Genomic DNA, 18,643 nt, shown 5'->3' with positions numbered 1-18,643 from the left:
CAGTCAAGAAATTATCTAGATATCAATTTTGAATTCTAAATCACAGTTTTCCAACCATCACGTAATTGATCAACACCAACACTTCTAATATATGAATAAAAAGAATTGGTAGTCACATTGTTTATAATCCTGCCCTAATACATTTACCTGATTGGAAAGTGAAATTTACAAGAACTCCACCGCTAGATTGGATATAACTTTGCAAATGTATAGAATTAAAATTATTAAATTGAATGCATTAAACAAAATCAACAATTTCCGATGAAACGAATACATAAAACCGAAGTTCATAACAAATATAGTTGGTATTGCTCAAATAATCCAACATTGTGTGGGGTCTTCAGAAGGTTTTATACAATCAAAATTATTTTTGAATAAACTATACTTGTATAAGAATCTTTTGAAGATCCCGTAAGTTTGAAAGTGTTATTAGATGAACATTTAAATCATTATTTTGCAAAGTGTAAATATGCAACAGTACATTAATTAGTTTGGCTGAAACACTAATAATTCGTATTTATACACAAACACAGTTTAACCCTATCTGTAGCTACACGGGGTTTTATTAGGACGCCCTACTCTATTAGTGAAATATTTCACAGAAGGAAATATGCTAGAAATGTGAAATTTCTTGACTTTTAGTTTTGTTTATTTGCGAGTTTTCTACACCTACACTGGTCATTTTTCTACCTTCCTGTCCTTCACAATAAGCATTTCGTCTCAGGTGGCTAGACATTTTCGTGCAATGGTAGTTATATATATGTTAATGATCGTGCAATATAAATGGTAGTGCAATCATTTTGAAATGTAGAAGCGTTCAAAAATGGCTTATATGAATGAGCACAAGTAATTTTTTTTAGTTTAGTTATAATTCAAAAATTTCAATTTTGAAGCTACTTTTGGGAAATTAAAATAAAAACCGACTTTCTGGAATTTTTTTTACCTCAAACACTTTATTTCAATATATTCATTGAATAAAAATTTAATTTCTATACGCACAATACACATGATCAAAAATGGGAAAAACCAACTGAAAAAGGTGATCTGGTACTATGACACTTCCTCAAATGGGCGATCTACCTAATACAGAAAGCAATATCACTAAGAAAATAAATCAATAGCTTTTTTTCCTTGGTCTGAACCTTAAAACATTTGACCAGGCTAACACACACAATAGTATTTCAATAAGATAAATTTATGTTATGGAACCGGTTAGGCTAATTCTTATTTCGACTCAGTTGTGCTGACATCTCTTGATGTAGGCTTATTTTTATTTCGACTCAGTTATGCTGACGATTCCTAATGGAAGAAAACCGGTTCCATAACATAAATTTATCTTATTGAAATACTATTGTGTGTGTTAGCCTGGTCAAATATTTTAAGGTTCAGACCAAGGAAAAAAAGCTATTGATTTATTTTCACAATACACATGGTTATTACCTTGTAAAATATTTTAGTTCTGTGATTTTCATAGCTTCCGTTATAAGAGATTAATTAGCACGGGACTAAGATAGCCCGTGACGTGCTTTCCGCGAAAGAAAGCGGCTTGTACTAAGATAGGGTTAACTTCAGAAAATTTTCACCGAAAATATGATTGATCTGTGCAAGACGTCAGCTGATCTGTGACGCAAACACTTTGTCTGCTAATTTATGTTGAAAAGATAAGACATATTTTTGATCACAGCTGGTTTGAACAAACACCACGAATCAACAAAGTATTGTTTTGTTTGGAATTATGTTTGTGTGTATGGCTACATCAGTGAGTGCTGTTAAAAAGTTCACGATATGTCGCACACACGAAAACCCAACGACTGATGGCTTGCCGCGATATGAAGGACAAGGCCGTGTTTGCTGAACCAAAAAAACAATGTCCTTCAACTAAAATCGGCCAATCGATGAGGACAAGGTGAAAGAGATCATTACAAATGAAATAAAAGGCAAAAAGAAATTACAAAAAATTAATTAAATTTTGAATATTGCTTGTGTTGGTTATGAAATTGAGTGATGACGATTAAAGTTTCCAAACACGTATGTCCTTTATCATAAACGCCTGGTTGTGATTTTGCGAAACGACAACAAGATGGAGCATTAGCAATTATTATGCATGGAGCATTAGCAAATTTAAAAAAAACATTGGGTGAGGACACTAAAAGTTAGAATTCAACTAAAAACAATGCAAAATTGATATCTGAAAAGTAAAACAGTGTGGTTGAGAGGGTCTGGTGACTGAAAGACATGGGACAATAATTTGCATTGAATGCATGAGAAATAGTTTTGTACAAATTATTTCTTATTTAATAGATTTGCGCCGAAGATCATCAAAGATAGCAAAGATTATATAAAAGGGAACAACCAACAATTAAAATGCTCCTTTCCATTCATCCCAGAGTTTCTGTTTGTCGTATTACACTTGTTGGTTGAAGATTTAGATTAAGTGGACGGAAAGGCAAGAAAGCTAATCTTCGTGTCCACCTTCAGGCATGCCTTTAAGTGTCCTGCCAAAGACACAGCCGCATGCTCTTCAGCGGTGTCGAACTGGTGCCCTTTCGATTGCCGTTCCAGGGCTCTCACCACTCGGCTATGCAGCCGACATCCCAGAGTTATTTCAGCTCTTTGCATATGAATTTTGAAATCTAAATCATAGTCTCGCCTCCATCTTACTTTTATTTCAACCTTGCCAAAAAAAAATTGACCGACATTTGCAATGTTTGGTTAGAACTCGTTCGTTTATCATAATACAGTCAATTAATTTCTGCTTAAGTAAATTTAACTTATTGAAAAATAAAATCTATCTCCGGTTGAAAACTCTTCTACTAGATTGGATATGTTGACAAAATAATAAAGAAAATTAAAAGTAATAAACTAAATGCATTAAAAAAATTGGACAATTCCATTGAATAGGTAAAATCAAAGTTTATAACAAATATAGTTGATACTGCCGTAACCACTCAAGAGTCTGTGCGATTTTTTGAAGGTTCTTATTCAAACAGAATTAGTTTTGAATATTATCTATTTAAATAAGCACTTAATAAAGATTCCATCAAAGTTGAAAATGTGTTCAGTTGAAAATTTGAATCAATTTTTATGAAGTTTTTCTGTACAACGATACATTAATACGTATGGCTAAATATTTGGTCAATGACGTGCATTTTTCACTCCTGCATATAATCTTCTGCGAAGTCATGGTTGATGTGTGCCATGACGTCAACTGAGCTGTGACGCACATAAATTGTCCACCCATTTAAATTGAAGGGATAAGACTGAAAACCATTATTTTTGAACATAGCTTGTTTGAACAAGCACCATGGAACAACAAAGTATTGTTTTGTTGTGGATTATGTTTGTATGTATGGCTACGTCAGTGAGTGCTGTTAAAAAGTTCACGATATGTCGCACACACGAAATACAATCTACTGATGGCTTGCTGAGTTATGAAGGACAAGCCATTTTTTTCGAACAAGAAAAACCGTGCCCTCCAGTTCAAATCGATGAGGACATGGTGAAAGCGATTGTTGGTGATGAAATCAAAGGTAAGAAGTTGTTAGTCTAAAATAATTAAAATTTTGAATGTTGCTTTGTGTTGGTTGCAAAATCGATCGATGAAAAGGTTTTTGCAAAACCAAAGACATATCAAATAAACAAAGTCAGGTAGGTTCGAAAACCTGTATAATTAATTGATCAACTTTCGCTACCGTAAAGCGGCTACTTCAGTATCTTATTCAAATAGAAGCATGCTTTACATACATCAAAAGTTTGAATACATCACTTTTTAAATGGATAGAACATTTTGGTTGATAAAAGTTGTGCTAATTCAGCAATCAACGCTTGGAACAAAATGAACTTCATTGAAACTGGTTGTTATTCATCGAAAACAAACAATTTGTATTTTTTGGAGGAAAACGCTGAAGAAAGAATTCTCCTCCTCGATTTTAACTGGATTGTAAAAGTTTTGTGGAAGTGGCAAGCCACTCGCTGCTTTGCAATAATTAAAATATAATAAAACTTCAAGATAACTAAGAATTAAACATTATAAACAATTTAAGTTTTCTCAAAAGAAATTCGACTAAATACACGTTTTATTTTTGTAAAGCTATGACTGAACAACCAGTGAGCAACTATGGTAATTGTGACGACCTCTATCAGGCTGGCTTTACTTTTGACGGTTTCTACAACATCGTTGTGAATGGAACAATGTTGAAAGTTTACTGTGAATTTCAAAGGAATGGCAGCAACTGGATGGTTTGTTATAACACATATGCAGCATCGTTAACACATATGTAGTTAAAGAAGTGGAAAGATATGTTCAACAACGTTACTTAGGATTTGTGACAGTAGTGGATAAATATTGCAGGAAAGAGGCCATTTATACAAATACTTGGTTTGAACATAAAACAAGACCTATAACATTCTATTTGAATAAGGACCTTGCAAGGATCCCTCTTTTAGGATAAAACAGGTTGTTGCAGTTTTAGAAAGTAATAACTATATTTGATTCAAAACAAGACTTCAGTGCCTACATTATTACTAATGTCGCGTACCATCACTTCAGTTTATAGATGAGCGTGTGACAAGTGGATTTGTTAATTTTTTGATTTAGGTTTTTCAAAAACGATTTTCTGGAGAAGTGGATTTCTATCGGAATTGGAATGACTACGTTGAAGGGTTTGGCAAAAAATACGGAGAGTTCTGGCTCGGTATGAATTTTATCGTTTTATATTCTAGCCATTAATTTTATTTTTATACTGTCATATGCAGTAGCTTCATACTGTAGTTATATATTTTTAATAGTAGGTTGCCATTCCAGCTTACAGATCAGTTACACATTTGATTTATATGCAATAGTCATCATAGCTTAAGTCAACTCAATCAGCCGCATCCAAGTAAAATTGTTCATTTCATATGACAAAATTTCATCTCGTAACCTCAAGTCCCCTAAGATAAAGACTAAATGATGTCGACTTGTCACGCTCCAACATACCTTAAGTTTCAGAAGTTTGTTGCAATAATAGATCAAATGGCGCGTTGTGTTGTTTGGTTCAAAACAAAAAGTACTTTGAGTTTTAGTACAAGATGCAAGTGACGTTCGAATAGTTTTGATGTAACTTCCGTATTATGTCTGATGCTTTAGCGTCAAGTAAGCAAGCATTACATCTCTCAAAACTGAATTGCTTCAGTGTAACCCCAATCTCTTCTGTTTCATATATTTAGGACTCAAAAGCTTACATAAGATTTTAAGCACAAGACGTCACATGTTGAGAGTTGATATCGAGGACTGGGAAGGAAACACAGCTTACGCTTAGTACACGTAAGTAGAGTACGCATAAAGCAGGAAGTATCATTACGTGAGGGTGAAGCCAACATGTTGTTTCTGGTCCCATGGGGTTCCATTCTGGTCCCATTCTGGTTCCGTTCTGGTCCCATGGGGTTCTGCAGCTTACGCTGAGTACAGATAAGTAGAGTAAGCATAAAGCAGGAAGTATCATCATTACGTGATGAACAATGAATTTTCAAAAGTGTTATTTGCACTGTAGCAAACATTAATTGCTATCAAACGGCTATAAATTAAAATAAAGTAGAAAAATTCGCTGCAGACAAGTGAAACATATTTCATTGAAGCTACAGTATAATATGCAAAAAGTATATTACACATAGACGTACAAAGTTTTATATATTGTTTTTAATACCTTGCAATAATACTTGTACAGGATTCACTTTTAAAACAAAGCGTTTTGTTTTAATTAAGATTCAACTTTCAACATTTTCTTTGTTTCCATGTCAATATAGATCTCAAAACTGTTTAATTGGCTGAAAAATTTCTGAAATAAAACATGATTTAAGCAACTGCTGAACTGTAGCGCACCCAGCATGGAGCTAAAGAGGAACCCCTCCTAAACTCGCCACCAAAAATGAAGCTTTTGTATGTTCTCCATTTATACATTTTACTTACAGGTTATATATGAATAAGACACATCAATACAACAGGTCTGAGCAGTGGGCATTATAACTATATATTTTACATATTAACAAATAGTTTTAACCGTTCAACGTTTTCAGCTTAACTTAAGCCCTCATCAGGAACCTGAAAATATTTATAGGCTAAATACGCAATAAATTTCAACTTCTTGAAGGCAAAATTACATTAGAAAAAAGGAACTACATAAATAACTACAATCAAATCTAGTTATTACTAAACGGATCATCAAAAGTTCTGAAAAACATGCAAAAGAAAAAATTGGTAGTTCCTGAAAAGATATTAAATATTATAACTGTAATTTAATCTTCAAAAAAAGACCTTTAAATCGGTAATTCCTGAAAAGATATTAAATATTATAACCATAATCCAATCTGCAAAAGAAACCTCAGAATTACAAAGGGCTACCTCCACCCGTTACCACAAAGCCTCAATTAAAATGTTCAGATTGAAACCAAGCAGATTGATGCCAACACCTGTGACATCACAAAGAAGCAAAATGCAGTAACGATGAAGTAAGCTGTAGTAACCTGAACAAATTAAATGAAATTTATTTTTAAAAAACCTGTAAAAATCAAATGAAAATTATTTTTAAATTTATAACCTGTAAACATCAAGTGGAGGGACGACATTGACAAACAATGCAATACAACCAATTGGTACCAACTAGCACATAATCATGTAAATTGGTATGAAAAGGGGAAGGCTTACGCTCTGCAGTGGGCTTCCACAGGCTGAAAATGATGATGAAACATCAAATTAAATTTATTTTTAAATTTATAACATGTGGAAATCAAAAGGAATTTATTTTATTTTGAAATACTTGAGTTTGAATTTGTTTCTATGCCGACATTTACCCACCAGTTCGGAACGCTTGTTCAGAAGGTGGCCACCATCGGCCTTCAGAATGGCCAGCTTTTCAGCCAAACATAGGCCACAATTTTTACGACCACCTCCACTATAAGGCCGAGCACAGCTATGGATGGACCATGGTTTTTTAGGATCAACACCCCTGTCCTTAAGGTCCCTAACTGCCTTAGATAGTTCCGTGCTGTTTCGTTTAGACTTATCCATGAAGGAACGTTTATGGTTGTAGAAACGTTTTTTAAAAGTAGTTTCACAACAACCAATATAATTAAGAACATTCGGCCGTTATTAATGGTGGCTTTGTAAACAACAGCCTTCTGCAAACATTGCCCATTCAAAGGACAGTCTGGCTTCACCCTACAATTACAACCAGGCTAAGATGGTTCATTATCAGCCTGCAATATTGATTTATTGTGGGTGGATATGATGCTTGCAACATTCGGAGTACAACTGTAGCTCAGTTTAATAGTATTAAGGTTAAATATTTTATGCAATCTATGATGGGGCGGAAAATGGATGGAAATGAGTCTGAAAAATTCCTTACCAATGTTACTATCAACCTGCAAGCTGAAAGGAGGATTAAACCATAAAATTTTTCTTTAAATATTAATCAAAGGGATGGGCATTGGCCTATTGTCACTGTCACTATTGTCGCTGTCGCAAATCACTTGGCCGACATTTCTGAATTAGCCCCTTAAATTTTTTTTCTGGGTGCGCCACTGCAGCTGAATATGGCTTCGTGATTCAAAATATCTGGTTTAAAAATTGTTATTTGTACATGCAAGGAGAGGAGGGGGTTACTGCATCATTAATCTTAAAACATTTAATAATTTTAAATATTCTTATTGCTCTCTGCATAGAATATTTTCCACCTTTTCTAGTTACGGTTTTTCCTTGTTGGATTATCTGCTTATACTTTTGCTGCAAACAAATGTTAGGAAGATAAATGTTGTGACAATAGAACCAACTTAGTGCTTGTAACCCAACAAAACATTAAGAGATAAAGCAACAGTGCTTGGTTCCATAATTTGAGATAATGTCCTTCAGTATTTAGTTCAGTTCAGTTCAGTATTTAGGATATTGTCGGTTGTTTGTATGTTTTAAAGATTTAGTTAGTGGCTGATAATTATATTATTGAAGTCTTCAGATTTGCGAAGAGTAGGTTGCAAAACTGGAAAATCTTATAAAACTGTGTATTTAGTCAAGTGCATCTCTACAGATTGTAAAATTTAATACAATTTGCAAGAAAACAAACATCTCAAAGCTTTCTTATTGGAACGCACCAATATTCAAAACAATAGAATCAAACTTTACTTCTTTTGGCTCGAAATTATGTTGAGTGTCACATTGTGGTCTTAAAGTGGCCAAAAGTTCAGAAATGTTAACTCAGAAACTTGATCGTTTAATGGCAATGAAAATAAAAGTTTAGGAATAATAATTACAACAAGCCAAGCCTTTGTTTCAACTACTTTGAACTTATCAATGTGATGATAAACTAGGCATCAAACACATTCAGATAAAGCACAACAATTCCTCTTTACTGCACTGATGAGCCGGAAAAGTTTTATATTCCAAAGCATACACTTTTGTTGAACTGCGAGATATCATTGCAGTTGAATTGCTCAATCGTTTACAATATAATTTGAATAAACTGCTTTGACTAACACAATCTCTGGATATTTCACTCCAGAGGAATTCGCCACCGCCCTCCACCTAGTGAAACCACACAAGTCTCCAGGGCCGGATATGATCTGCCCTGAGCTTGTGCTCCATGCTGGCCCTGCCCTAAAGTCTTGGTTACGTAGGCTTCTCTCTTCCTGCCTGCACCACTTCACAATCCCAAAAATCTGGAGAAGAGCTTTAGTGGTTGCGATCCTTAAGCCTCACAAGCCACTAGAGGACCCAAGGAGTTATAGTCCGATATCCCTCCTCTGTGTTCCTTTCAAGGTCCTCAAAAGACTGATCTATGCCCGCGTCAACCCAATCATCGACCCGCTCCTTCCAAAAGAGCAAGCTGGGTTTCGGCGCGGGAAATCCACCTTAGATCAGGTCACACTCTTAACCCAAGACATCGGGGATTGCTTTGAGGCAAAAAAGAAGGCCGGCGCTGTCTTTCGATCTCACAGCTGCCTATGACACCGTATGGCATCGCGGCCTTACTTACAAGCTGCTTCGCCTGCTTCCTGACCGACATATGGTTCATATGATTATGGAACTTGTCCGAAATCGAAGCTTCACCCTCACCACTGGCAACTCACAGCGAAGCAGACTGAGGCGTCTGAAAAACGGCGTCCCACAGGGATCGGTCCTGGCTCCACTTCTTTTCAACATCTACACTCACAACCTGCCAACTACGGTCTCCGCAAAATACGCTTATGCGGACGACCTGGCAATTCTCCACTCCACAAAGTCGTGGGAAAGTCTAGAAGACACCTTGAGCCAGGACATAAAAACTCGGTACCCGGACATTTTGCCGAAAGGACATCTTGCCGAAAGACATTTTGCCGAAAGACATTTTGCCGAAAGGACATTTTGCCGAAAGACATTTTGCTGAATGGACATTTTGCCGAAACTCATTTTTGTGTTATATGTATCGATATTTTCCACAATGTGTTTTAGTCTATCGTTCACAACCTTATTCCTTTCGGCAATTTGTCCATCGGCAAAATGTCCCTTCGGCAAAATGTCTTTCGGCAAAACGTCTTTCGGCAAAATGTCCTTTCGGCAAAATGTCCGTGCACGAAAAACTCTCTCAGCTTATCTCCAGGACTGGCAAACTCAGCGAAACCAAAACTGTGGCAGCAGCTTTCCACCTCCACAATCGGGAAGCTGATCGTGAGCTACACGTCCAGAACAACGGAAAATCTCTGTCCTTCTGCCCCGAATCAAGGTATCTTGGGGTGACACTAGACAGATCGCTCACATACCGCAACCATTTGGTGTCACTGCGCAGGAAAATGACATCCCGCGCTGCGCTACTCAAGCGCCTGGCAGGCTCTAGCTGAGGGGCAAGTGCTGACACTTTGCGTATAGCAGCCTTAGCCCTTGTCTACTCTTCAGCAGAGTACTGTGCACCTGTTTGGTGCCGCAGTGCTCACTGCCATAACATCGACACTGCCATAAACAGCGCCCTGCGCACAGTGACCGGATGTCTACGTCCCACACCATTGGGCAATCTCCCCATTCTCGCTGGCATCCAACCCGCTGAGCTTCATCGCGAAGAAGTCACTCTGTTTTTCGGTCGACAGGCACTGGAGCCTAACCACCTTCTCCACCACAAGATCTCTGCTCTCCCAAATGAGCACCCCGTTGACTGAAATCAAGACACCCATTTGTGCCAGCCGCTCAACTTCTGATCAACGAAGCTGATGACCAAGACATATCTACGGCTGCTTGGGCGGACCATAAACAGAATTCTGAATGGAAATCAACCACCACCAGACTCTATTCGTTCATCCCCGACGCCGACACACGCCCCATTGGCCTGACACTACCAAGACAGGCATCGGTGCGCCTCAACCGTCTCCGTAAGCAGGCGTCTATATGGTAGACAAAGTGTTCTTATTATACTGTATGTTGTAGGAATGACTGTTTCTGCATTGTCGTTAAATTGTTTCAGGTGAGTTTGTTTTTGTATACCAAGCACCAGTTTTCCAAAAATTTGATCGGTTTTATATGACATGAGAGGGATATTCATATAGTTTGGTTTTAAACATTTTAAAGAATAACCAGATCACTGGATGTAAAACTTGTTCGTTTGTCTTCTTTGCAAGCCATGAAACACGTTGCATTCAACGAAAGCACCAGATCTCAAAAGCATTAAATTTTTCAGCCATTTTTGTTAAGATATTCCAGGTTTCACAGTTGTATTGAAAAAAACAGCATAAATACAGCAATTTTAATACCCTAAACCTTGTCTTAAAGGATTTTTACGTTGTAAAAATAAAGCTAATATGTGAATGCAGAACGTTTTCAGTCGGAGATGAAACCACAAATTATCGATCAACGATTCAAAGCTACAGTGGAAATGCAGGTTGGTGTAGATGGGTCGTGAAATATCTTTTAAATTATAGACTAACTTTATTAGTTCATTACAAGAAAATTACTTGATGTTCAGCTGTAGGCAAAGTGTTTGACAAAATGCACCATCTCATCATCAACATCAAATAACTATCTTGTATACCTGACGACATAGCTGATCAAATATGATCAACCTGTTGAAAAATAAGATGCCCGACGACATAAAACATCTGTTGAAATTGAGTGTCGATCATAATATTTTAGTTTCATAACAAATTCTATAAAAGTTTCTGTCGCGTTCCACTTGTTATATAACAATGCAATCTACAGTTTTTCAATATACTATGGGAATATTTTGAATGAAAAAATTTCTATCTTTATGCTTGAGGAATCAATACCCTTAGACAAAATAGTCTTGAAAATAACCGAAAAATATATTTTTATTTTGTCACACTTCGTTTAATATTATATGTCTATAGTCGTATCAAACAAATTGAATTTATTTATTCTATATCCAACACATTGTTTAATTTTTAGGTGATGCTTTGGCTCGTCACAATAATGAACAGTTTTCCACAAAAGATCACGACAACGACGCTATTTCCTTTGCTAATTGTGCTGAAGAAAACTTCGGTGGCTGGTGGTATTTTCAGTGCTCCGACGCCAACTTAAATGGAAAGTACTTGAGGGATGGAACCATGAGCCACACAGGAATTACGTGGCATCCCTGGAAAAACAATAGATATTCATTGAAGAAATGTGAAATGAAAATATGTTCACTACAACAATGAACTCGAGACGAACACAGACATGAGACTATTACAGTATTTGAAAGGTTATGAATGGATCTAAGTGATAGCACGTCACAAAGCTCATTATTTCAAATAATTTAAAAATATTTAAAAAACGAATCAAAAATGTGCATTTTGAGGTAGCAAAGTAGCAGTTTAATTGCATAAATATGTCAATAAATTTCTGGTGTCATCACGATAATATTTTTAAAAGTAACAATCAACTTTATGTTTTTTAAGATGTCAGCTGATGGATTTTTGTGCTTGATCAGATTTGCTTATAATTTGTTATGAAGTGCCCTATACAAATACTTCTGTGCATCAGTGCAGTGTACATGTGTAAAAATTGTTGTCTTCAACCGAGCATCTACAAATATGCGAGTATGTTGTAAATTGAAAATTTTAATTTGTTTTGATTCGAAAAACTTAAAACTTACTTTTTAACCCTATCTTAATACGAGCTGTTTTCGTACGCGGAAAGCACGTCACGGGCTATCTTAGCCCCGTGCTAATTAATTGCCAATAACCGAAGCTCTGAAAATCACTGAGTCAAAATATTTTACAAGATAATAGCCATGTGTATTGTGCGTATAAAAATTAGATTTTTACCCAACAAATTTATTGAAATAAAGTGTTTGAGATAAAACAACGGCAGGAAGTGGGTTTTTATTTTAATTTCTCAAAAATAGCTTCAAACATAGAGTAATGCTAAACTAAGCAAAAAATTACATTTTCTTATAAATATAAGGCATTTTTGGGGTTTTTACGTTTTAAAGTAAATGCACTAACATTAAATTATATATATCTAGCATTGCACGAAAATGTCTAGCCACCTGAGACGAAATGCTTATTGTGAAGGGCAGGAAGGTAAAAAAATGACCAATGTAGGTTTATGTTGTGTTTTACCTCATTCAACCAGAGTCATATAAAGGTTTTCTACTTGTATTTTAATTCATAATAAAGAAACTGCTTCGTCAAAAAGGCGTGTCACCAAAACATACTTGAATTCAAAACGAGAAGCGCTGATTGACAAAAATGCAAAAGAGAAGACCTAAAGGGAACGAAAGCAAAGTACATTGTTTAAACGAAAACAAACTAAAATACACAACACCTTACAAATAAAACTTATGACCACCCATAACGAAGGGGTGGTTGGCGTCTTCTCTGTGACCACCTCAATATGTGTCTTTGGTTCGAGACCGATGACGATGATGAGACCTTGGTTGCGATCGACGTCGAAAGATCAGGAACCTCGTCGGCTGATTAACAACCTCGTCGGCTGTCGATGAATCAAGAACCTCGTCGGCTGTCGATGAATCATGAACCTCGTCGGCTGTCGATGAATCAAGAACCTCGTCGGCTGTCGATAAATCATGAACCTCGTCGGCTGTCGATGAATCAAGAACCTCGTCGGCTGTCGATGAACCAAGAACCTTGTCTGCTGTCGATGAATCAAGAACCTCGTCGGCTGTCGATGAATCAGGAACCTTGTCGGCTGTCGATGAATCAAGAACCTCGTCGGCTGTCGATGAATCAAGAACCTCGTCGGCTGTCGATGAATCAGGAACCTCATCGGCTGTCGATGAATCAAGAACCTCGTCGGCTGTCGATGAATCAAGAACCTCGTCGGCTGTCGATGAATCAAGAACCTCATCGGCTGTTGATGGATCAGGAACCTCGTCGGCTGTCGATGAATCAAGAACCTCGTCGGCCGTCGATGAATCAAGAACCTCGTCGGCTGTCGATGAATCAGGAACCTCATCGGCTGTCGATGTATCAGGAACCTCGTCGCCTGTCGATAAATCAGGAACCTCGTCGGCTGTCGATGAATCAAGAACCTCATCGGCTGTCGATGAATCAGGAACCTTGTCGGCTGTCGATGAATCAAGAACCTCGTCGGCTGTCGATGAATCAAGAACCTCGTCGGCTGTCGATGAATCAAGAACCTCGTCGGCTGTCGATGAATCAAGAACCTCGTTGGCTATCGATGAATCAAGAACCACGTCGGCTGTCGATGAATCAAGAACCTCGTCGGCTGTCGATGAATCAAGAACCTCGTCGGCTGTCGATGAATCAAGAACCTCGTCGGCTGTCGATGAATCAAGAACCTTGTCGGCTGTCGATGAATCAAGATTCTCGTCGGCTGTCGATGAATCAAGAACTTCGTCGGCTGTCGATGAATCAAGAACCTTGTCGGCTGTCGATGGATCAGGAACCTCGTCGGCTGTCGATGGATCAGGAACCTCGTCGGCTGTCGATGAATCAAGAACCTCGTCGGCTGTCGATGACGACGTGAAGGTAGTCTTTCCTGGATCCCGTCTTCCGGCGAGATGTAACGCGGACGTAGCTGGATGATATGGCGTTTCCATATTGGACCTCGAGGGTCCACTCGAACCTATAAACTACGACTCACATGTCGCTTCACCACGACGGCAAGAACCCAACGAGGGCTTCGGCTTTGCCTGGATCCAAAGTACAAAGCATAACAAGGATCACCAATATCGAACTTAATTGTTTTCCGGTTTTGTTTCCGAGGCGAAGAACTCGTCGATGTTTTTGTGATCTGAGCTGAGGAAGGAAGTAAAACATCTAATTTAGTACGTAATTGGCGGTGGTTTAATAACTCACTGGGAGAGTAACCACTGGCATTAAGCGTACAGCGAAATTGCATCAAGAATTGAGTGGTCGCACTTCTAGGCGGTAAAGACGATTTTCTCAGAGCCTGCTTGAAAGTGCGCACCAAACGCTCGGCAGCACCATTCGTAGCTGGATGGTATGGTGCTCCAGTGATGTGTAGGCTACTATTTCCCTAGCTTTACAATAAATCTTCAATTCTTCCGAAGAGAACGTAGTCGCATTGTCTGAGACAATGGAGTGGGGGTATCCAAAATGGGCAAAGTCTTGCTCTAAAAGATCAATAGTTACAGACGTCGATACGAAAGAAGTTGGGTGAATCGAAGGATATACTTACTATAAGCATCGCTAACTATAAGCCAATTAGAACCTAAAAAGTTAATAGCGTGATTGATATGAATTCGACTCCAAGGCTTCTCTGGAGCTATCCATGGGTGGATAGGAGCCTTGCTTAGTGCAGCTTGATGCTCACCACATGTAGTACATGTTCGGCAGAGGTCGACAATGTCCGCATCGATATTGGGCCAGTAGACTGCTGTCCTGGCCAGCTGTTTCATGCGCTGCATACCGAAATGACCTTCGTGTAAAAAAGAACGAATATCATTGCGGAGTTTAAAAGGAATAACTACTCTAGAACCATATAATAAACAACCATGACATGTAAGAGAATCAGCAACTCTTCTAAACTGTTCGATTGGTTCGTTAGCATTTGACTTCGCAGGCCATCCTTCTTGTGTGAAACGAATGAAATTTAGACAAGACCGGATCCTTAGAAGTTTCTTTGCGCAAAGTAGAAGAATCGGAATGACTCACCTGCGAGTCCAACGTATCAATTGCGCAAACAATATCAATATCACGGCTTAAGGCATTAGCATTTTGGTGGTGCGTTGTTTTGCGATACTCTATAGTATAATTAAATTGACTCAAAAACAGCGCCCAGCGTGCTAACCGATCAGCCGCCAGCGAAGGGGTAGGCTTAACTGGACCAAAGAGTGAAAGCAAAGGCTTATGATCAGTTACCAAAATAAAATTCCTACCGTAGAGGTATTGGTTGAATTTCTTCAAAGCGAAGATGATGGACAAAGCCTCCTTTTGGATTTGGCTGTAGTTTCTTTGAGATTTTGTCAAGATTTTCGACACATTGGCTATTGGCCTCTCGCTTCCGTCCGGGGATCGGTAAAATAGTGTGGCGCCAATGCCCACGCTTGATGCGTCACATGCAATTCCTAAAGGAAGCAGCGGGTTAAAGAGTACGAGAACATCTTCTGCGGAAAGAAACGTTTTTAATTTTGCAAAAGCGCATTTTTCTTTGTGTTCCCATCTCCAAGGAACACCACTCTTGGTTAAATGATATAACGGTTGCGCTACCGTAGACAAATCTTGGAGCATAAACTTAGAATAAAGTTGAACCGAGCCCAGAAAAGAACGTAAGGTGCCAACATTGGAAGGAGCAGGCATGTTCAGTACAGCATCGACTTTAGGACCCTTTGAAACCCGCTGTTTAGAAAAGACATGGCCTAAGTACTCGGCATTTGCCTGGGAAAATCTACATTTTTCCTTCCTACATCTAAGACCTTTCGAAGATAAACGATCGAGTAGTCGTTTAAGGTTCTGGAAATGCTCTTCTGCTGTAGCTCCACTTCTCAAAATGTCATCCAGGTAGACTGCTACACCTGGAAGGTCACTAGTTAAATAATAATACTAATAATAACAATATTTATATAGCGCCACATCCACAGTCAAACTATGCTCCTGGGCGCTGTACATGACAATGGTGATAATTAATATGTACTTTCAGTCATAATGTTCATTGAAATAGAACGTTTTCCAGCGAGCTTTGAATTCATTTAAATTTTCAGCTTCTTTTACACAAATAGGCAAACAATTCCAGCAACTGGCAGCAACAACTGGGAAGGTGCGATTTCCATATTGTGTCTTAAATGAAGGGTTGCACAAGAGCAATTGATGTTAAGAACGCAAAGTTCTGGCAGGTTTATAATGAACAAGCAAAGTGTCCAGATAGTTCGGAGTACACTGGTCAACAAAATGAGAAAAAACATTTTTTTGGCAGGACATCTAAGAGTGTTTTCTGGTGTTTTCAAGGTCGCTGATTACGAATATGACATTGGTTTTACCAGATTGACTCTAGTTTAGAAGATACCTATACCCCTAGATTAGTCCAAATTAGTGTATTTACCCCCTAAACATCTCACCAAGAAGGACGTAAATCTTATCAATTTTGTTTGATATAACATAATAATTAGTAACGAAAGCTAATTTAAAAATCTTTGCTTGTCAAATGAGCAGTCTGAAGTTCTTGCATCGCTACTCCAAGAAAAATACATGCTGGATTCTGGTACTAAAGTAGGCTAACATTTTACAGGACACGGGAAGGCAGTTTGCTTCTTTTCCAAAGAAGATGATCTTGTTTACTGCAATGATGTTGTTGAACTTCTTGGTCTTATGGGGGTATCACCGCATCGCTGTGAGGATTTGCGGCTCATTATAGATAGCCCTAAAGCAAGCCTAAAAATTGTACTATTGCACAACAGAAACAAATTTGCTCCTGTGCCAATTGGACATTCTAGTAAGAAGAAAGAGGAGTACGATGCCATCAAACTTGTCTTTGAAAAGCTTGACTACAATACCCATAAGTGGCTCATCTGTGTTGACATAAAAATGCTCAATTTTCTAATTGGTGAACAAAGTGGATATACCAAGTATCCTTGGTTCCTGTGTTTGTGGGGCAGCAGGTCGAGAACCCAGCACTGGCGCAAGAAAAACTGGCCAGAACGCACCAGTCTTCAAGTTGGGACAGCCAATGTAATCAATGAACTTTTAGTTCCCAGGGATAGAATTGTATTTCCTCCTCTGCACATCAAATTAGGGTTAATGAAGCAGTTCGTCAAAGCATTAAACAAGGAAGGGAATTGCTTCACGTACATTTGCAGTCAATTTCCTGGACTCTCCGATGAAAAGCAGCTGGTGTTTTTGATAGACCTCAGATTCGAATGTTGATGAAAGATTCGGATTTCACCACTCACGTGAACAGCAATGAACTCACTGCATGGAACTTCTTCAAGGATGTAGTACAAAACTTCTTGGGGAATCACAAAGCACCTAATTACAGAGAATTAGTTCGGAAGATGTTATCTGCATTTGGAAAACTTGGAGTTAACATGAGCATTAAAGTTCATTTCCTATTCAGCCACCTTGACAGATTTCTTGACAATCTTGGTGATTACAATTGGGAGCATGGGAAAAGGTTCCACCAAGACATCAAGACAATGGAAGAAAGATATCAGGGCAGATGGAATAAGCACATGATCGCAGACTTTTGCTGGAACCTGTTGAGAAACTGCCCAAAAGTTTCTCACAAGCAAAAATCTTACAAGAGAATTTTTTTGGAGCAAATTAGTTAATGGTATTAATCTTATTGTATTTCATACCATTGTTTTCAATTTACACCGAAGGATAATGTGGTTCCTTTTATCTAAATTTTATGATACAAGGTTGATTGACTGATTTAATGCAACATCTTTTAGTGTTTTATGTACTTACACTACTGTGTATGATTGTGTATTTTGTGTATATGACATCGGTAACATCAAGTTTTGAAGTATGACAAATCTAATATCCCTAAAAATTTCGTGATGTTGCTGTATTTAAACTTAAAACTGTCTTTATTGTTCACAATTGACCATTAAATTGCATTTCTGAAATATCTAATATGGTTAAACTGTTTTTTTTTTGATCTAGCGCATAAGGTTCAAATATGAGATTTTGGTCAAAATGACCCTATGCGATATCTCCAAAACTAGAGCCAATTCAGGGAAGCTAAGGCCATATTCGGAATCAGCGCCCTTCAAACCCCCCAAAAACACTCTAAAATTGTCTGCCAAAAACTTTGTGTTGACCAGTGTTATCTTTTTTGAAATGGCCTGGGGCAGAAGAGATGCCAAACGGCATAACATTTTGTAGTAAAACCCCTCTATGGGTACATAATGCTAATATTTTTCGACTCTTTGGACCTAGCCTAATCTGGTTATAAGCATCTGCCAGGTCAATCTTAGTGAATCCGTGGCCACCCTCTAGTTTACGCATTAAATCCTCTGGAAGAGGCAAAGGGTGCCTGTGAGTTTTAAGTTGTGGATTACCTGTGGAGGAATAGTCACCACAAATTCTTAATTTGGATTTCTCACCATCGGTAGAAGCCTTGCGAACCGGTACTACAGGAGTTCCCCAGTCTCAAAATTATACAGGTGTCCAGATACCTTTCTCTATGCCGGCGTCATAGGCAAGAGCTACTGTAAGTCTTCTTGAATGGCGAAAGGAACTGGTCTGGGCTTTGAAAACACTG

General features: G+C 38.1%; 1 protein-coding gene across 1 annotated transcript; it reads left to right on the top strand.

The window, feature by feature from the left end:
* The first annotated feature begins 3,349 nt into the window (after positions 1-3,349).
* Positions 3,350-11,649, top strand: LOC145766846 (microfibril-associated glycoprotein 4-like). Its single transcript, XM_082578548.1, has 7 exons — positions 3,350-3,530; positions 4,091-4,239; positions 4,598-4,694; positions 5,209-5,258; positions 6,419-6,486; positions 10,804-10,871; positions 11,396-11,649. Exons 1-7 carry the CDS (start codon positions 3,350-3,352, stop codon positions 11,647-11,649), a joined length of 867 nt encoding a protein of 288 aa, XP_082434674.1.
* Positions 11,650-18,643: the final 6,994 nt, after the last annotated feature.

Source organism: Aplidium turbinatum, chromosome 3 (genome assembly GCF_918807975.1).
Source record: "Aplidium turbinatum chromosome 3, kaAplTurb1.1, whole genome shotgun sequence".
In the NCBI taxonomy this organism is placed as follows: domain Eukaryota; kingdom Metazoa; phylum Chordata; class Ascidiacea; order Aplousobranchia; family Polyclinidae; genus Aplidium; species Aplidium turbinatum.
The sequence above is the reverse complement of the archived record's forward strand: the minus strand, read 5'-3'. Positions and strand labels throughout refer to the sequence as shown.